At 55.9% G+C, this 20,281-nt stretch overlaps 1 protein-coding gene across 1 annotated transcript; it reads left to right on the forward strand.

Annotated features, from left to right (window-relative positions):
* The first annotated feature begins 10,110 nt into the window (after window positions 1-10,110).
* Window positions 10,111-18,117, forward strand: BARHL1 (BarH like homeobox 1). Its single transcript, XM_077851191.1, has 3 exons — window positions 10,111-11,163; window positions 15,000-15,222; window positions 16,998-18,117. The coding sequence occupies exons 1-3, from the start codon at window positions 10,698-10,700 to the stop codon at window positions 17,290-17,292; spliced, it is 984 nt and encodes a 327-aa protein (XP_077707317.1). The 5' UTR covers window positions 10,111-10,697; the 3' UTR covers window positions 17,293-18,117.
* The last annotated feature ends 2,164 nt before the right edge of the window (window positions 18,118-20,281 follow it).

A 20,281-nucleotide genomic window follows, 5' to 3' on the forward strand; every position in this document is an offset into this window, starting at 1 on the left:
TCCTGCTGTGTCTTTATTTGAAAACCAATAAACCTACAGCCAGTGCAAGAACCAACCTCACACTCGTCAGACGGTGTCCTGATCCGGGCATTCTTTGAGGTAGATTACCTCCCCTGACACATCCCAACGGTGCCTGTAGGAAGTCAGGCGCAGCCTCGAGTTCTTAAATCCCAATTCTGGCCTGAAGATGCCAATTGCTGATCTTCGACCCAGAGCCCTCCCTGGGATTTCAGACTCACTCGTCCAACTGCCCGCCTGACGTCTCCACTCAAGCGTCTGGTATTCATTTCAAACCAACACGGTCAAGACAGAACACTTGATTTTTTTTTCCCCCACCATACTTGTTTCTCCCTTGGTTGTTTTTTTTTTTTTTCCCATCTCATATGTGACACCACCATTAGCCCTGTTGCTGAGGCAAAAATCATCATTACTCTGTTCCCCTCCACTCTCACCTTGAATCCATCGACGAGCCTGTCAGCACCACTTCCAAGACACCCCTACCCGTCCCCTGGTCTCCGAGCCCCACCAGGTCTCTGGAGACCTCACCCTCTCCACGCTACCCTCTCAACCACACTCTCCACAGGGCAGCCCCTTAGCATTCCAGAAGCTTCTGTTGCTCTGGAAGGAAAACTCCACGCTCCCCACCCAGCCCATGGCACACTAGGTAAGGCGGCCGAAGGCTGTCCTGGCTTCATCTCCCATCTTTGGCGCCTTTCTGGTCCTGGCTACCCCCAGCCACTGTCCTCACTGCCGCCTTTGGCTTGCTGCTCACTTTTCCCTCTGCCTGGAACACCTGGGCCCCCGATTGTCGCCAGCCCACCCCTTCTTGTCATTTAGACCTTAGCTCAAAAATCAATTCCCCTCAGCCCGGGTGGCTCAGCAATTAGCACCGCCTTCAGCCCAGGGTGTGATCCTGGAGATCCAGGATCGAGTCCCACATCAGGCTCCCTGCCTGGAGCCTGCTTCTCCCTCTGCCTGTGTCTCTGCCTCTGTGTGTGTGTGTGTGTGTGTGTGTGTGTGTCTTGTGAATGAACAAATAAAATATTTTAAAAAAAAATCAAGTCCCCTCCTCAAAAGGCCGTCCCTGAAATAGCCACCAGTAAAATTCACATCAGCTTGTTTGATTATCTACAAAACAATGATGCCTTGTTTACTACCTGTCTCTCCTGTGGCAGGGATGTCGCATGGGATCAGGGACCCGAGATCCCAAGGGCCTGGCATACATGGTAAGGGCTAGTGCTATCTGTGGAAGGACCTCCTGCATGAATGTCTGCTCCGGCTCCTGCCCCCCACAGGCCGAGTGCTGGGCAGGGAGACACAGCACGTCTGGTGATTACGGGTCTGATTGAATTTCTTGATCAGCCCTCCCACCCCCGCCCCCACACGCACATGTCTTCCCATGCCATACAAATGCCACACACACTAACACCCCTCAGGAACCTAGCCCAGCCAGGACCTTGACAGACTCCAACCTACTCCAAGGGCCGAAATCCTCCTGCCACCACACGAGCCAGGGGGAAACAAGCACCCCTACTGATTTTGGCTAAAGCCACCCTGAAGTCTTTTGACCCGCAGGGAGCAGTGGGCCTGGTGTGGGCACATAGGAGAGCCCCAAGGAGCCTGGCCACTGAGCTGCAGCCATTCCATGTGGTCAGGAGCGTGAAGCCCAGCATCATCAAGGGATTTCTGGTTGACTTTGAGCAAGCGTCTTAACCTCTCTACCTCATCTGTGAGTCAGGACCCTGGCACAGTATAGGACATTTCCTCAAGCTAAATTATTATTATTACTTTTTCCTCAAGCTAAATTAGATCATGATTACAGCAAAGAATGTGTACAACATGATTAGCACAGGGTGGGTCTGGCACTTTTAAGCAATAGATTAATGTGAATCATTGTCTTCTTATTAATAAAGCACACTAAAAAAAGCAACCAGAATCCTGTGACAAGAGCATGCTTTTAAAGGAACAATGCCTGGGTGGCTCAGTCGATTAAGCATCTTGCCTTTGGCTCAGGTCATGATCTCAGGGTCTCAGGATGAGACTTGCGTTGAGCCCTGCATCAGGCTCCCTGCTTAGTGGGGAGTCTGCCTCTCTCTTGCCTTTCGCCCTTCTCCTCAGCTCATTTTCTCTCTCTCTCTCTCTTAAATAAATAGAATCTTAAAAAAATTGTCTAGGTACATCAAGAAGGTAAAGATAGGGGTCCCTGGGTGGCTCAGTGGTTTAGCGCCTGCCTTCGGCCCAGCGTGTGATACTGGAGACCCGGGATCGAGTCCCACATCAGGCTCCCTGCATGGAGCCTGCTTCTCCCTCTGCCTGTGTATCTGCCTCTGTGTGTGTGTGTGTGTGTGTGTGTGTGTGTGTGTGTGTGTGTCGTGAATAAATAAAATCTTTAAAAAAAAAAAAGAAGGTAAAGATATTTTGAATTAAATCCACTTTTTTGCCCTGATGTCCCCTTTAGAAAGTGGAATGGGGCACGCAGAATTTCCTGAGGGACCTGAATGTAGGCTCTGTCCACCAAAGGGTGAGGCGATCTCTACTAAGACAACTTAGGGAGGGGGTCGTTGTCTGCTTTTCCAAGGACCTGGGCCAAGGGGGAGGTCCAGGAGTGGGACAGAAAAAGCTATGGGGTGTCTCTTTTGCTTATATGATCACGTCGTGTCCCAGCAGGGTAGGCCGCGGGCCGTGACACCCCCTGGGGCTGTGGCAGGTGATCCTGGAGCAGCACCCTGGGTCCTGTCCTGGAGATGCCAGCCGCTCTCCACGGAGAGCCCCTCAGCTCCTTGTCCTATAGCGCCACCCACTGGCGAGTCCTAGTCAGACGCCTTGGAAGTTCCCGGTCCTTCTGTCCCTGCGTCCCTCCCCCAGCTTGGTTCTTCCCTCTTCATTAATTATTCGTGCCCACACGAAGCCCCAGGTCAGATTCCGATCTGATTCCACTTTCTTGGGTGTCCAGTTGCATCAGGCTGAGCACTTGTGCTCCCCTGCGTCAACCCCGGCCGGGGGTCCCCCAGCACAACTGGGGTTGCTCTGACTGCCCTTTAATAACCTGGGGTAGAACCCCTGAAGGTTCCAGTCAGGAGGGGCCTTGGAAATCATCTGTTAACCTCCCCCCACCACGTCCACTCCCCTTGTTTCGCACATAGAAAACAGATGTCAAAGGAGGCCTGTCGGCACTCAGTAAGCCAGCCCCAGGCCCGTGTCCAGTCCATCACCATGTGTTCCAGAGCCTTCTCCTCAAACCACTTCTCCAAGGTGGGTGGCAATGGGGAGAGCTTAGCTTTCTATCCCAAGTCCTCCTAATCGCCCACCAAGAAGTGCCATGCCAGGATGGCCATTATCAGAGGTATGGCCTTATGTCCCTGGTTTTGCTCATTTCCTTGATGTTTGGCAGGTTACCTCCTGGTTGGGTTTCTTGGCAACATCCCATCAGAGATTTACCCAAACAAAGAGGCCCATGGGCACTGCCTTCATGAGCCACAGGAAAGCAGCTGGACCTTCATCTGGACAGCTTGAAATTCCTTGGGGTGCCCCCTACCAGGTGGAAGGGGCCATTTGCACGCTGCTCAGTATTTAGCAGGGGAGGGAGCAAGTGCAGGTGTGGGGTGTGACAGTGGCAAGATTGGGCCTCTGGAAATAGGACCCGTGACAGGGAGGGGCTTAAGAAAACAGCTCCTCCTGCCAGACAAGACAGAGGGTTGCAGAGCCACTTAGCAGCCAAACTAGGACTGGGACAGACCTCATGGATGATAGGTCTGGCTTTCTGTTCGTACTCGACCCCCACTGACTTCAGTCTACTCCTGGGTTTTTAAACCAGGGCCCAAACCAAACCAGAGCCCAAGCCTCACTCATTCTCTCCTCCCTCTCTCTTTCTTTCTCTCCCTTTCCCTCTTCCTTTCCGTCTCCCTCTCCCTCTGTCTCCCTGCCTCTCTGTCTCTGTCTCTCCCACTGACATAACCAGATAAATGGTTTCTAGGCCAGAAGAACAAAGGTGGGATTCTGGAATCTGACAGTCCTGCAGCATTTTTATCAGTGTTGGTAGCAGTGAGCCAATGGAAATTTCTGCTTCTGCCTGGCAGGGCGTTGCTAGAAGTCTGAAGAGGAAGCCTGTTGGTAGGCCGCAGATTCTAAATCCAGTCCCCAGGGTTGGGCCTAGGATCCAGATGGAGATGGTTTGGCTTTCTGGTTCACCTATCCCATGCCTCAACTAGTGCTGGTTTAGAAATCAGAGATTTAGGGCAAGAGAAGGCACGTGTCCATGGCAGCAAGTGGACCAGCGGCTCAGATGCCCAGGTGGGCCTCATGGAAGCCAGATAGGTCTGTGTCCAATCAAGTACTTTCTCTCACATTTGGCTTTTTGGACCAAAACAGTCTTTTTGCTGCATTTCTTTTTGGGTCTGCTTTGATGCTTGAAATCATCATTAAAAAAGAAAAAAGAAAAAAAAAACTAGGTTGGCTTTTTACACTGGTTCCTAGAACTGAATGCAGGTACACTTTAAACTTGAATCCACAAATGAGAAATTATCTATGAAAAGGAGTTTATTTTTAAAAAATATTTTATTTATTTGAGAGAGTGAGAGCATGAACAGTGCGGGGTGGGGGGGGGCGGAGGTGAGGGGTGGAGGGAGGGGCAAAAGGGAGAGGGAGAAGCAGACTCTTCCCTGAGCAAGGAGCCCGACAACAATGCAAGGCTTGATCTCAGGACCCTGAGATCATGACCTGAGCTGAAAAGGCAGACACTTCACCAACTTAGCCATCTAGGCACCCCTAAAAAGAAGTTTGTTTGTTTGTTTGTTTTAAAGATTTTATTTATTCCTGAGAGACAGAGAGAAGCAGAAACATAGACAGAGGGAGAAGCAGGTTCCTCACAGGGAGCCCGATGTGGGACTCGATCCCCAGACCAGGATCATGCCCTAAGCCAAAGGCAGACGCTCAACTGCTGAGCCACCCAGGTGTCCCCCTAAAAAGGAGTTTAGATTGATGGACACCACTGTCCTCTTTGGATTCATGAGGCAGATCCTTTCTCTCATAATCCCCATGGCATTGCCAGCATCTAGACCAGTGCACAGGCCAGAGTGCATGCTCAGAAGGAAAAAAGTGAGGAGGGGAGGGAGGGAAGGGAGGGAGAGAAGGAGGAGGGAAAGAGGGGAGGCAGGAGGGTGAGAAAGAGAGGAGGGAAATAAAGGATATGCTCTCTTTCTGGTTTCAGGAGCTCCATGGGGTTTTGAGCTAAACAACACAAATGGTTGAGAACAGCATGACCTTGAGGCCCATGAATTGTCCAAATCCTTGTCCAACCCATCTGTTTGCAGAGAAGAGAGATATTAGCATCCAGGCCTGGCCTCTGTCATCTAAATCCCCTGCCCACTCCACATTAAAAACAGGTTTTAGTTGGAAGGCTCTGGGCAAAGGTGGGGAGCTGACCTCTGCAGCAGGGGCTGAGGAGACAAGATAACCTGCCAGAGAAAAAGCTCTGGCTGTTGTTAGTAGTAATTGTATCATGAGTTGCATAATCACCACTCTCCAGGATCTGAGCCAGGTACAGAGTCCTCACAAAGACCAGATAAAGTGGGCCACATCATCCTCACCTTATAGTTGAAAGAGCCATGGCTCAGAAAGTATTTGCTCAAAGTCACAGACCAGGGCTGGGACTATAATGAGGCAGATAAAGCACAACATTTACAGGACTGCCCCCAAACAGTAACCAAGACAAACAATACTTTAAGGCAATTTTTTTTAAAGATTTTATTTATTCATTCATGAGAGACACACAGAGAGAGAGAGGCAGAGACACAGGCAGAGGGAGAAGCAGGCTCCATGCAAGCCCAACACCGGACTTGATCCCGGGACTCCCTGGGCTGAAGGCAGGCACCAAACCGCCAAGCCATCCAGGGATCTCCTAAAGCAATTTTTTAAATCAAAATTTTAAAATTTCTGATGGACAAAATAGCAACCGTTTCAGTACAGATGTTGGTGGCTCACCTCACCTGCCTCCCCTTGGTCCCAGCCTGGACTCTAGAACCAGGATTCTTCCTCAAGTCTGGCCAGTTGTGCAGTCCATATCCTCAACCACCCACCCTGACCACCGCACTGCCCCTGGTCCCAGTTACTCAGGACCTTGAATGGCATTCAGGTGACAATTCTTTATGGGCCAAGAGGACCTGAGGAGCATTCTCAAAAGGCTGTGGGTGCATCTCCCCTGTGTTGCTCTGCTCGCTGAGCCAAGGGAACAAAACTGGCCAGAACAACCCCTCCTCCATGCTTGGGACCTGGGGGCATTCGGTGGAGAGGGAGGGGAAGCTGAGAAGGAAATTGGTTGGTAAGAACCATGGCCCAGCCAGAGGCCCATACACTCCCAGGGCAATTCCTGACCCAAAGCCAAACCCGAGGCAAGAGCCTCAGGTGGAGCAGGAGGATGTGTATTCTCCATCACCATCTTCATCCCCATCCATGGGCCTCTTCCACCCACACCCCTGGCTACAAATCTCTGAAACTGAATGTTTTTCCAGGCCAGAGTAATGTTCTGCCCAGAGTAAGGTCAGAGCCAGAACCCAGATCTTCTGAAGACTTGTCCATGAAGCTGCCCTTCCTGTCCCTGGAGAAGAGTGACAGCTCCTTCTCTGTGGGTGTCTCTGTCTGTGAGTGAGTGGTTTGGGACCATCTAGGGCTCTGGGCTTGTTTGTTTGTTTGTTTGTTTTTTTAACCCAGGAGAGGCTGAAAGGTTTTTTTAAAGCCACCTCAGAGCCCCTGAGTGGCTCAGGAGGTGAAGCATTTGCCTTCTGCTCAGGTCATGATCTCTGGATCCTGGGATTGAACCTTGAGTCAATCCTTGGGCTCCCTGCTCAGCGGGAGAGGGAGAGGGGGCTCTCCCTCTCCCTCTGCCCCTACCCTACTTGTGCTGTCTTTCTCTCTCAAATAAATAAAATCTTAAAAATTAAAAAAAAGAAACGTCAAAGAGCCTAAATAACTGGAATGTGAAGCTAGAAGGTCCAAGAGGAAATGAGAGGCTGAAGAGGGAGAAAAAGGAGCCTGGCACAGGGGTCTGGGTGCTGGAGTGGCAGTAAGAAGCCCTTTGTAAGACAGAGCGATCCTGGGAGCCTGGTCCAGGAAGTGCCCTTGCAATACTCATTCACTTTGTTTTCCCTTGAGGCCCCCAAGTCTCCCCACCAGGCTCACTTCCTACTTGGGGAGTGGGCAAGAAGTCTTCCTCCTGCTTTAAATGGAGCTTTCCGAGGTAAGTCACTTGCTAAGGTCCACACCCAGCTTTTCTGGACCTCAAACCCCTTTTGTCCATCCAGGACCAACCAAGCTCCTTTCTGAAAGGGTCGGTCGTATTACCTGCCCGGGAACCCCTGGATGCTCAGTCAAATGCTTATTCTCCGACGCCTTCCCAGCTAAACAAGAGCCCAGGTGAGCACACACACACAAACCTCTTAGGCTGTGGACAGGCTGAGATGCAAGAACCAGCCAGGTGACAGAGAAAAAAGAATGGAGGAGGACTGGTGGTGGAGCTGGAAACACCCAGATAGGAATAAAACGAGGTTAATGAGACGCTGAATCTCAGAGAAATTTCCAAATGAAATAAATTGCATAGCATGTTCTATATTAGAATAGACCATGATCATTCAATACTAATGATAGCACACTAACAACTTGTTAAATATTCTCGGGCTCTAAGGAATGCTGAGAAGCCAGCCAGGGCTGCAGGAAGTCCGGGTTCATGCTGTTCTTTTCAACTGTAAGTTTCGCCCTTGCACACACCCTGCTGCAGCTCTGTTCCCCGTGGCTCAGGGCTCAGCACTACTGGAGGCTTCGTTTTTCGATAGGTCCGGGATCCAAACCCCAGCCTAAGACCAGGAGGCCAGAGAAGGTCCGTACCCTGCCAGATGCAGGTCTGCCTGGCACAGGGCTGACAAGAGCAGGACAACGACTTTCTCAGGACCTGGGCGGGTCCATGGATCCTGGCCCTGGGTGCATCATGACCTCTCAGAGGCCCAGGATGGGGGATCTTGTTGGTTGGAGTTGGGACCTTGGCTGCACTGTTGGGGATGGTTGCTTCAAGGATGCAGCACCAAGCCTCAAGGAGCAGGGGTGGGGCGACAGAGTGGAGAAAGTAGAAAAGGCCTCCAGAGGCACCCAGAGCAGGAGGAACGAGGCCCGAGCTGGGGGCTGGCCGGGAAGGACCAAGGCAGCCTGCGGCCCTGGTGATGTATGTCCCCTTCCCTATCCACCCAACGAAAATGAACGAGCTGCCCGCCCGCCCGCCACAGGAAGCGTCCACTGCAACCGGGGCCGAGCCGGGGCGGGGGCCTGTCTGCTCGCGGCCCCTCGGCGCCCGCCCTCCTGCTTCCCCGACAGCTTGCAGCCGAGCGGGGCCCGCGGTCCCCGGGGAGCTGCCCGTCCTCGCTCCCAGCCCGGCCGGCGGCGAGGCCGCTTCCAATCTGCCGGCAGGCGCAGGGGGAGAGCGTGGGGAGCCAGGCGTGAGGCCACCGCCAACCTCGCCGGAGCAGGAAGAAAGTTTCTGCTCGCCGGGCCATGCGGGGCTCCCACCGGCACCCGGTCTCGGGTTTAGGGGGAAGCGGAGGCCTCACGGTTCCACTGCCTGCTCGGCCGCTGAGCCTGATGCGGGGCCCGGGTGGTTTTCTGGGGGCCTGTGGGGAAGGGGTCGGCAGCACACAACCTGCCTGGGAAGGCCTGGGCTCCCGGCCTGGAGCTGGCCAAGGGTGCCCAGGGCCTGCGGGGCTGCCTGCAGGTGCACTGGCTCGGCTCTCTCCGCCCTTGGCCACCGCCCTGGGTCGCGATCCCTGGGGCCGCGCCGGGAGGATCCAGGCTGATCCAGGCCGGGCCGCGCTTCAGATCTGCCCGCCGCCCTGGGCCCCACACTGGAGGCTCAGCCCGTGAAAGGCACAGAACTCGAGCACTGTGGCTGGGGGCGTCAGGAGGGCGAGGGCGCATGTTGTTCTCAATGAAAAGACCGTGTTTCCAGCGCTGCCTTGAAAACATATCCCCCGAGCGAGCTCCGGCTCTGTGCGGAGTAAGAAACCAAGCCATTTGCAGACATCTATACTCGCACTCTCTTTTGCGTCCGTGTTTAGAGGTACAAAAACACCCGGTGCCTGGCACACACACCACAGGAGGGGCTGTGGGCTGGGCAGAGGTCTCTGCCTTCTTTGTCCGGTGCGCTGCCTCCCGGGGAACCAGTCAGATTTCTCGGGGTCCTCAGTGTCCCCGACACGATCTCCCCATGTGCTCCACCCTTGCCCCACAATGAGGCCATCGTTGTGCCCGATTCCATTTCAGGGCCCGGCTCCAGGCTTTCTCAAACCCCTGCAAACCCCGCAGGGTCTAAAGAGGGCAGACACAGGGCTGCAAGTGTCCTATGTGGGAAACATCTAAAGCCCAACGAAAACACTCCAAAACAATGTCGCTTAAACTAACATCTCTTCCCCCACGACCAGGTCAGGGCTTCTTCACAGACACACACGCTTCTTTCTCAGCTGGGCTTAGTCCCTTTCGCTGGAGGAAGAAGAAAGCGCTGGAGGGTGTGTGTGGCGGGGGAAGAGATGGAGAAAGTATCTCCGACAGCCCCGCGGACAAATAATTTGAATCACTGTGGAAGAGGTTAGGGAAAACTTTAAAAACCTCCATCCCGACCGACCGGCAGAGACAGCCGGCTCCGGACCCCTCCCCGCTAGCCCGTGCCCCCCTCGGCTAATCACCCTCATTAGGAGCCTCATCACCGGCCTAATGAAAGCAAACCGTGTGGAAATCGCCGGTAAACAGTTGGGTCTGTGCTGTAATTAATTCAGTGTCTCTTTTAATCAAACTGAAAGGGAATCGGGCAGCGGCTTGCGGAGCCGTGACATCACCCCCAAAATCGGCCGGAGCCAATCAGCGTCATCACTCCGGGGACACGTGGGCGAGTCCCCTTTAAAAAAAACACACACAACACAACGGAAAAAAAAAAGAAACAAACAAAAAAAAACCCAGCCCCAAAGTAAAAGTGACACAAGTTCATTTTTTAAAGGAAGGGGGGGAGGCGACGGCTCGCGCGGAGGACGCGGAGAGCTGCGCCCGCGGAGCCGGGGCGCTGTCCTCGGTGCTGACGGGCCCGGAGCGGTGGGAGCGCGGCGACAGGACCTCCCCGGCCAGGTGCCCCGCCATGCGCCGCGGGCCGCTCTCCGCGGTGCTGACGCCGCCAGGTGCGCTCCGTTCCGCCGGCTGGTAGCGCGGCTCGGCCCGCTGCTATCCGCGGTTCTGACCCTGCTGCCCTCGGCCACTGCTAGCCTGGAGGAAGCGTGCGGTTTGGATTCTTTTTTTTAAGCCGTTCTTTATTTAGATTCCAACATCCTCGCATCTCTTCTGTGCCAAAGGGGCGCTCAGGCCGTCCATCTCCCCCTTTGCTCTCCCCAACTTGGCGCACCCTCCCTCCCATTCCTCCCTGACACTCCCACCACCCCCCCTCGGCTCGGCAGCTCGGCGCGATGCTGCAGAAGACGCGCTGAGCCCTTTTGGATCTAATGCGCAGAGGAGGTTGGCCCAGAGCTCCCCGGCTCCCCCAAGGCTGAACTCCATCCAAGGTGCCCGCAGGCTCCCTGCCCGCCTTCCCCATGCCAGCCCGCAGCTAGGGGCAGGGGCAGCGGCGGCTGGGGTTGGGGGTGGGTGGGGAGCTTTTGGGGAGGACAGGTCGCAGCTTGGCTATGGAAGGCTCCAATGGCTTTGGGATCGACTCCATTCTCTCCCACCGCGCGGGCAGCCCCGCCCTTCCCAAGGGGGACCCCTTGCTTGGGGACTGCCGCTCGCCCCTGGAGCTGAGTCCTCGCTCCGAGAGCAGCAGCGACTGCTCTTCACCAGCCTCACCAGGAAGGGACTGTCTGGAGACGGGCACCCCGCGGCCTGGCGGGGCATCAGGCCCAGGTTTGGACTCCCACCTGCAGCCTGGGCAGCTCTCAGCCCCAGCCCAGTCGCGCACCGTGACCTCCTCCTTTCTGATCAGGGACATCCTTGCCGACTGCAAACCACTAGCGGCCTGTGCACCCTACTCTAGCAGCGGGCAGCCGGCCGCCCCTGAGCCTGGGGGCCGTCTTGTGGCCAAGGCTGGGGAGGACTTTAGAGACAAGCTGGACAAAAGTGGCAGTAACGCCTCATCGGACTCTGAGTATAAAGGTAAGAAAACGGGAGAAAACTTGGCAGCGGGGGGTGGGTGGCATGCTACATCTCTAAGAACTGCTATATTTCTAAAAGCACACAGGGACATGGACATGCTCACTTGGCATTCCCCCCGGGGCCCGGGCTGAACCTTTTGGTCTTGTCTGAACCTTTCAGCTGGCCCCGTGGCTATGCCTTTGAGCAACAGAGCCCAGCAGAGAAAGTAGAAGAGGGACACTCTGTTTCCCAGGAGAGATTCCCCAAAATGCAAAAAGCGAACTTTCTCAACTTCACCTGGGACCACTCTTCCAGCATCACTGGTGGGCAGGAGCTGTTTCCTATCAGGCTAATGGTTCTCTGGGAAAAAATCTTGCAGAAGCAATGGAAGATTCCCAAGGGTTCTGCTTGAACGCCCTTTTAGAAGAGTAAAAACCTAGCAGGATATTTCAGACGGAGCCTTAAAAACAGTCAGAATTTCCCCCTTTAATCTGAACTTCCAGGCGGGAAGAGGAATTGAGCTTTCCCTCCCGTTGGGCCCAGTGAGATCTGGGCCCTGGGAATCATGCAAAAGAAAGGCTCACTTCAAAGTAGAAACAGCAGCTGGTGGGGAGCAGGTTCAGAGGTCTGGTCAAGAGGAGAGGACCCTGCACCCACCCAGTGGTTCTCACTGAATTTGATTTCAAGTGCATCGAGCAACCAACTTCAGGCTGTGTATGGGGCCCAGAGACTCCCAAGTGACCCTCCCTGCATCCCCAATATTGGAGCTGCCGTCCCCTCGTTTGCCTTTCCACCTCTGTGAATCTTTTTGTTGATGTCATTCTTTTTCCATCCCGTCTTGATCTGGAAGCTAAGATTGGGATTCAAAGAAGGAAAGAGTCCCTAATTTTCTTTCTCACTCCCAGCCACTACCTTGACTTTAGCTCTTTGGCGAGGCCAGAGGTGCAAAATTCTTTCTAGGAAGAAGTCAAGAGGCAGGAGGGAAAGGAGTCTCGGGCTGGCAAGGGAGAAAGCTCTGTGTCCCCATCCAGCAGAAAACTAGGGGCTGGTAGAGGCTGCTCAGAGCTCTTTCCGTCTTACAAATAATTCTGAGAACCCTTTTCATGAGATAAAACTTCCCTAATAAGGCAACCTCTTTATTGTCTTGGGAGCCCTGCACCTGCTCCACCCTATTTGTACAAAGTCTTCAGAAGAATTTAGGGAAGCTCACTTTAACGCTCTCCTCCCAACCAAGAGTTCATTTGTGGACAGACCCTGACCACAAACCGAAATCCATTTGGGGTCCTGCTCCACATCTCACTGCTCTCCACTTCCCCACACTAGCTACTGAGAGTCTCCTTCAGCCTCACCGGGCCAGCCATGCCTAGAAAAAGGGCCGGTTGGGCTAGAGAAGCCAGGAAGGAGGAGGTCCAGAGGCATGTAGTCCAGTGACCCTTGTCCCGCCCACCCCACCCACCGCCCCCGGCCCGTTTAGAGACGCAAAGAAAACTTGCCCCGGAGAAAAGACAGGTGCGGGGGGGAGGGGGGGAGCAGTGTAAATATGTATTTATGACATAGTGGTTTGTTATTAATAATTCTCAATGACACCCCAGCATTATGGTTACAGTAAGGGTGAAAATCCCCAAAGCTGCTTGCTAACGGCTGGTGCTGGTGGAGGTGAAAGATAGTTTGGCTCTTGTCTCTTTTTATTTCTTTGCCCGTAGGTGGGATTTTGAGGCGCGATTTCGTTTAAGATAATTGGAATATCAATTTTCTTCTCCTGTCCCTGATGATATCTGATCAGGGAGGTGATGAGGGCCGGCTGTCCACATATCACTTAAATAGGTTTGGAGCAGGGGAGGGGGGTGAAGTTCTCCCTACCACCACCACCCCTAGGCACTGCTGCCTTTGCACTTACAAAGCTCCCGGGTAAAAGCGGAAACATCCACTGCTGAGACATTGTCTGGAGCGTTTCTCCAACGTGGAGGCGAGTTTTTCAGGGACCGAATTAGGAAGCCTTGTTGCAAAAGAGACACACTGAGAGAGCCAGGCAGCCAGCCGGCTAGCCTGGGCGGGCATCTCAGCAATTCAACTCCCCATCCACATTCCGTGCTAAGAATAATTTCTTCCAAGGAGGGTAGAGAGGGAAGGTCAGCCCCATCCCGTTTTTTTTTTTTTTTTTTTTTTTGGCATCAAAGGCTCCTCGATCATCATGCTGAAAGAAACCGAAACCAGGCTTTGAAGTAAGGCAGTCTGCGGCTAGGTCCTGCCTACTAGAGCCAGTGTCCGTGGAGAAATCCAGCCAGCGCTTTGCTCGGAGAGGCTGGGTCGGTGGGCCTGGAACTCTGGGGGCATTGAGATGTGGCCTCCAGACCACAGTCTGAGGCCCCACTGGGCTAAGACTGTTTCGGAGGCTGATGCTGAGCAGCACCCAGTGCAGATCCAAAGGGTCCAGCCTGTTCCAAAGAAGGATTAGAGAAAAGCCCAAGTATCCAACCCGTTCCTGACACCACAAACTCAACCCCCCATCTCACCCTAAGAAGCTAGGGATTTCCATACTCAGTCCAGGCCGGTCCATCAAAAAGCAGGGTTTCCACAATATCAAGTTTGAGGTTTGAATAATTGTTTCCTCATGCTCATGTCAACTTTACTTTCGGGCACAGACAACTCAAATTTTGCCCATCCCAACACCTCCTGAGGCTGACGTACCCTAATGTGGCCCCAGCTCAGGGGGCGGGCAGGGAGAGCCTGGGCCAAGAGCCCTGTGGAAACAGGAGGGAAGCATCCGGTGAGGTTTCGGCAGATCAGGCCCTCCCTGCTCCCCGCCTCTGCGCACCCGGTGCCGGTGCCGGCGCTCTCCCGGCCGAGAACCTCTGCCTTTCCAGTTGAAAAATCTGGCTCCCTAGCGGCTCAATTAACCGGATTATTGTTTCCTACAGAGAGAAATCAACTTGCATTCAGCTGAACCCTGTCACTGCAAACGCCACGCACAATGAAACTCACCATAAAAGAAAATACGGAAACAGAGGGGGAAGCCCCAGCTCGCGCAGCCAGTTTTGGGGACACGGTCTTGTGGGTTGTATCAGCGCGTGAGGGAGAAGGGGAGAGATAACTGAGCTTGTTCTATCAAGCGCGCATTTTCAGTGCAGTCGACCAGGAACGAAGGTGTCTGAGGGGGAAAAAAGAAGCCGCCCCTGTCGGGTCCATTCTCAAGCCTCAGGAGCCCCGATCGGGCGTTGTATTGACAAGGGAACAGGGACAACGGGGACAGGCGCATTGGAGGGGCGAACGCTCCTGTATTTTCCCTGGCAGCTCAGGGACGGCGCGGGCGATCGCTAGGGTTAGGCGTTTCTTAGGACAGTGCTTCGCTGCGGGGTGAACAGGTTTTTGCCTCTCCACGCGGGTTTTTCTCCCCACATTCGGGCTCTCAGCTTCCTCCCTGTCCGCACGTGGCCAGAAAATCGGGGTGCGGCTGCAGAGCCCAGACCCACACCCCCCGAGACGCGCACCTACGCCGCCCACCCGCCGGAACCCCCACCCCCACCCCTCCCCAGGCGTCTCCACCCGGTCGCCAGGCGCCTTCTCGGTTACTCCTCCGTTCGTCCCTCCAGGGAGCGCAGCGGAGAGCGAGCGGGTCGCGTCCTCTCGCTTTGGATCATTTGTCCCCGGAGGTACCAGTCCTGCTGCTCCTCCGTGAGGGTTTGGGGAGCCCGGACGTCCCGCGCTCGGAGCCGCGCTCGAGTGCGGCGGGGCCACGGCGGTCGGGAGCCGCGGTTTCCACCAACGGGCCGGCGGGCCGACGAGGGCCAGGCCGGGGCTGAGGCCGCGGGCTGGCAGGCGGCGAGTCCGGGCCCTGACGCACCGCTGTGTCTCCGCAGTGAAGGAGGAGGGCGACCGCGAGATCTCCAGCTCCCGGGACAGCCCCCCAGTGCGCCTCAAGAAGCCCCGCAAGGCGCGCACGGCTTTCACTGACCATCAGCTGGCACAGCTGGAGCGCAGCTTCGAGCGGCAGAAGTACCTGAGCGTGCAGGACCGTATGGAGCTCGCAGCTTCGCTCAACCTCACCGACACGCAGGTCAAGACCTGGTACCAGAACCGCAGGTGAGGCCTGGCTGCGGGGTGGGGAGTGCAAAGGGCCCTCCCTCCTGTCCTGACTGCCCCTCCAAGGGACCCACTGGGGCACCGCCTGGCGCTGAGAAGGGCCTGAGCCTTCCCTATTCTGTAAAAGTAAGGAAACTCCAGCCTGGGGGTGGGGGTAGGGGGAAGGCCTTACCCAAAGTCCACAGTGAGGGAGAGCCACAGGACTGGACTCGGTCTCCAGTGCCCAGTCATCCCCCTCAAGGACAGGAGGACAGACACATGGGCCACCAGAGAGGCCCAAGGCCTGCCTGCATCCCAGCCAGGGTCCTACCATCCCCCTCCCTGGGGACTAGCCTTAGCCCCTGTGGGGGCCACTGAGCTCTCCTGGTGGCAGTGCCAGGCCAGGGGTGGGGTGGTGGCCTCCGTATCCAGAATGTCTTGGAGGGTAGGAGTTACTACATGGCAGTCCTGACATGTCTGTGTGAGGCTGGGAGGGCCTGTCCGAGCTCTCCTGGGACTCTTCTGGCCTCCTCAGCCTTTACAGTCCTGAAACCCGAGGAAGGAACAGACCCAGCTCCAGCTCCTTGGGGACAGGATGATTTGGAAACTGGTGGTGGGCATTGGTCTAGAACCTGCTGCTTCCTCATCTCCCTCCCCAACACAGTCACAGGATGAAATCATTCACACACACATCCACGGTCACACCCACACTTGCAGGCGCACACTCACATTGACACAACTCACACGGTCACACACACCCACACATTCAGTGGAGGCTGGAATGGTGCTTTCCACAAACAAGCCTCAGAACACATCTCCCCATTAATAATAAATACCGATTACTGCTCGGGGCATCAATAATTAAGGCCCGTTACAGTAATTACACAATTATTATGATGATGAATAATTCAGGGAAGGAAACGCAGTTGGTGTGGCTGTGCCTGCCTCGGTGGGACTGTGGTCGGCTGGCCCAGCCTCGCTGGCCAGGTGCACGCAGGGGTCCAAGCTGAAGCTCAGGCAATGAACCAGCAGGGCCTCGACTTCCCTGCCACCCCCAACCCCAGGCGGACACTCAGCTGGTGGTCTCCGAATTCGGGTCCCCACAGGCCTGAGAGCTGGGTGCCCGAGGCATCCGGTGTGGTGGAGAGGGTGTGTGCAGCCAGTACTCATACTCCCCAGTGGCCGACTCTGGCCTGGGCACTTCCACAGAAACCCCCTGCTGCCAACAGGGGCACCTCACGGTGTTTGCATCCACCAGCTCCACGGTTCAGCTGCCGGTTCAGCTGCCACGGGGCCCCTTTCCACCACTAGCAGACCAACCTCTTCTACCCCTCACCCCCTTGCCCCCACCATCCTCTCCCTGCGGTCCGCCTTCCTAAGTCCCCCCATATCCCTGGCTGGATATGCCCAGGGGAGCCACAAAACCCAGTTCCAAATGTCCCCCGCGATCCCGGGAGCAGAGTGTGGTGAGGTTGGAACCCCATCTTTGGGGTCAGGAAGCCTGGCTTACAGCCCCGGCTCTGCCTCTTTGGAAACCATCTGGAAAACTGGCCAACGCCTCAGTTTTCTGATCTGTAAAATAGAGATAAATAGCCATGGAAGGCGGGAAGAAGATCACAGGAACGGGTGCATGTGACACCTGAGCACGGTGCCAGGCACTCCGTTATTTATTGACAAATTCGTGTGATCCCTCTCCGCCTCCCTGCAGGCGCTCTGGGCCAAGCACACGAGACCGGTGGGAGGTCTTCGGGTGCCGCAGCCCTGACCCCGCGGTACGCGTTTATTTCGGTCCCTAGGACTAAATGGAAGCGACAGACGGCGGTCGGGTTGGAGCTGCTGGCGGAGGCAGGCAATTACTCAGCGCTCCAGCGGATGTTCCCGTCGCCTTATTTCTACCCGCAGAGTCTAGTTTCCAACCTGGATCCCGGCGCGGCGCTGTATCTGTACCGCGGGCCCAGCGCGCCGCCGCCGGCCCTGCAGAGACCTCTGGTGCCCCGCATCCTCATCCACGGACTCCAGGGCGCCAGCGAGCCGCCCCCGCCGCTGCCCCCGCTGGCCGGCGTCCTCCCGCGCGCCGCGCAGCCTCGGTGAAGCGCCCGCCCGCCCCCGGGGCTCTGCGCGGGCCCCTTCCGCCTGCCCTTCGCGGGGCGCGGGGTGTCAACGCCCCTCCCCGGAGTCCCAGCCAGTGTCCCCCAAGGGCTGTACGCCAAGTCTCCTGAGGCCCGGACCCAGACTGAGTGTCCCTGAGCCCCCTCGGCGTGCGCCGTCCTGTCCGCGCCATCAGGGAGCCACTTCCACCCGCCGGATGTACATACAGGCCCCCCCCCTCCCGGCTCCCCAGGGCGCCCCGGCACCTCCTTGGGAGCAGGTGGGGGCGACCCCGGCTGCACTCTCCCCCTTCCCCTCCGTGCTCCAGCTGTACACCCAGCCCTCTCCCCGCACCCCACAGGCGGAGGGGAGCGTGGAGCCCTCCTCCGAGCGCCGGGTGGGGCAGAGCTGTACATAAGGTGTGCAAAGTGTATATGAAGTTATTTATTCGTGACCCATGAGCCCGTGACCGTGTCCGTGAATCAGTGAGTCTGTGGCCTGTGCCCTCTTTCCTCCCAGGCGAGGCAGGAAGGGGTCAAGGGGCTTGCCCACCACCCCGACCCCCAGCCCCCACCTCCAGCCTCCTGCCGGGGGCAGCCAGGCCCTCGGGTTCTCTCTCTTTTTTAAATGTCGAAATAAACTTCTTACAAATGACCACGGGCCTGTCGGCGCTCAGCCCTTCTTTCCCACCCTCCTTAAGATCCATTTCCCTTGCTGGGACTCGGCCTCCTTCCATCCTTAGTAAGGAAATAGATTTTTGTCCACCTTTCTTCCCTGGCACTGTGGTCAGGGGCAGGGGCCCGATCGGGCTTGTTGGGGTGTAGGCGCAGGGCCCCCCACATCCCCGGCCTCGACCTTCCTGTCTCTACAGTGAGGTGAGCCCGTGGCTCCCCCCACCCCGCCACCCCGCCCCCTTCCCTCTCCATCTGGTTTCTCGCTGCTCACAGCCGGTCCCGGGGGCTGGAGCGGGGGTCAGCGCCTGGGCTCGCTCGGCTGCGGGCCGGGCTGCGGTGCCCTCGCTGAGCCGGCTCATCTGGCCGCAACGAGGGCGCCGGCAGCTGGTGACCGGCTCGCGGGGTGCGGGGCCGACAGATGGGCTCCGAGGCTGCTCCCCCCGCCGGCCCCCTCCGCCCAGCGCCCCGGCCGCGCTCGGGCTCCGGACGCTCACGGGCGCCCAGGCGGCCCCGGCCCCGCGCCGCCAGGACCCGACGAGCCTTCGCTGGGAGCCGTCACCGCATCGGTAACCCCCCAATCCTTCACCTTCTCATTTCCTCCTTTACCCCGGGAGTACAGAGATGAGACCTAGAGGGGACCGTCTGCCCCCTGCCCCGGCCCCGCGGCTCCGGGCTCTCAGGGGAGGGGGGGGGGTTTAAGGCCCCAGCCAGACTCCCGGCCTCCAGTTCACAAAGGGCCAAGGTCACCTCCTGAGGCCCTTCCCTCTCAGGGGAGGTGGGCGCAGGTGCTCCCTGCCACACACCACCTGCAGCTCAGACTCTCAGGGCAGAAGACAAGTCTAGGGCTGGGAAGTTTTAGGGCCCGGCAAGCCGAGCCCCCTCCAGTTTAGTGGCAGGATTGCTCTGGGAGAGGGCTGCCTCCTGGGGGAGGGGTGGAGGGCATGTTTAAAGTAGCCCTCCCCAACGGACCCTGCTACTGTTTCCTGCCCCTCCGACGCCCCCAACCCTCCACCCCCTCACACCACCGCTTTTCTTTCCTGGGATGGTGAGGGTATTATTCTAATTTTGCAAAATGCACAGCAGCTAATTAAGTCAAGGAGCCTCTCGGCTTTTGAGTTCTTTTGCATGTGAATGGGGGTTGGTAAATCCCCAGCTCTGGCTGTGGTGGGGGGCGAGGGGAGACTGTCCCCAACTCAGGGTTAATGAAGTGGGAAAGGAGTCTCTCATAGCCTCCTGCAAACAAAACCCCCCATGCAACAAACCCAGCCCAAATCCTACATGGATTGACTTAAGCCCAGGGGATAAGTGCTTTAAATTAATCTCATTGAATAAGAATGAGACCAAACAAAACTCTTTAAAATCATATTAAAAATCTATCAAAGGACAACTTGCACTGGTGTGCTTTTCATTTTGTGAAAGTGAAGGAGGTAGACCAGAGCAACCACCCTTACATTTACACAGCGGCAGTGTAAACCACAGACACATTCTCAACTATGTAATTGTCCTTGTACCTCAGAGGCGATTTCATATCTTACATTAATGAAGAACAAGGCTTCCCTACAAGTTTATAATTACAATATTTTAAATTGTCCTGCACTTCCCATCTGTAATAATAACTTTACAACCTTTGCAGCGAGGTGGGCTTCTGCTTTCATCCATTTAGAAGGCTAAATTGGCTTCTCTGTTCCCAACCCTGGGGCGGGGTGTGAATGCTTTTTAAAATACAAAGAAAGAATGGATGCAAACCCCCACCCCTCCCCTGCGGGCAGAACAATAGCAGAGACTCCCAGGAGGCATCTCCTATGCTCCTCCAGCGGCCCACCCCAGTCCCTTACAAACCTAGGCTCAACAGGGTAGGGACAGCAAAGTTTAAAGCAAGTTTAGATTCCCCCTGTGAGCCTTGTTACAAGGATTCTGGAGATTTCTGAGGAGTCTGACTCCAAGGGTGCCCCGCTGCCCCCACACAGGTGTAGGCTCTGCTCTGAGTCTTCCTCATGGTGGGAGCAGATTAAGAGAGAAGGTGAGATGGTCACGCAGGCAATTTAACAAGACCCAAGAAGCGCCCTTTCCAAGCAGGGCCACTTCTCCAGTAGAAACAGCTTTAAATTTGTATCATGGAAACGGTGCTTGGATTCGAATGGCTTTCCCTGGCTTCATGTTGAGGGCAGCAGTGCTAACTAGCGAGGTCACTAGCAGTTTGGGATGCACCTGCCTTAAGGAGCTCTCATTTATCATTTATTCCCCTCTTCCTAAATCTCACCTCCCTTCACTACAGGAAAGGAAAAAAAAAAAAAAAATCAAAGGAATCCTCTGGGCTT

The sequence above is a fragment of the Canis aureus genome, chromosome 16 (genome assembly GCF_053574225.1).
Source record: "Canis aureus isolate CA01 chromosome 16, VMU_Caureus_v.1.0, whole genome shotgun sequence".
In the NCBI taxonomy this organism is placed as follows: domain Eukaryota; kingdom Metazoa; phylum Chordata; class Mammalia; order Carnivora; family Canidae; genus Canis; species Canis aureus.

Bases quoted from the DNA above. Each gene is read 5' to 3' on its own strand.
- BARHL1 (XM_077851191.1), top strand. From the start codon at position 10,698: ATGGAAGGCTCCAATGGCTTTGGGATCGACTCCATTCTCTCCCACCGC. The intron at 11,164-14,999 runs GTAAGAAAACGG...GTGTCTCCGCAG, and splicing joins ATCGGACTCTGAGTATAAAG to TGAAGGAGGAGGGCGACCGC. The intron at 15,223-16,997 runs GTGAGGCCTGGC...TTCGGTCCCTAG, and splicing joins ACCTGGTACCAGAACCGCAG to GACTAAATGGAAGCGACAGA.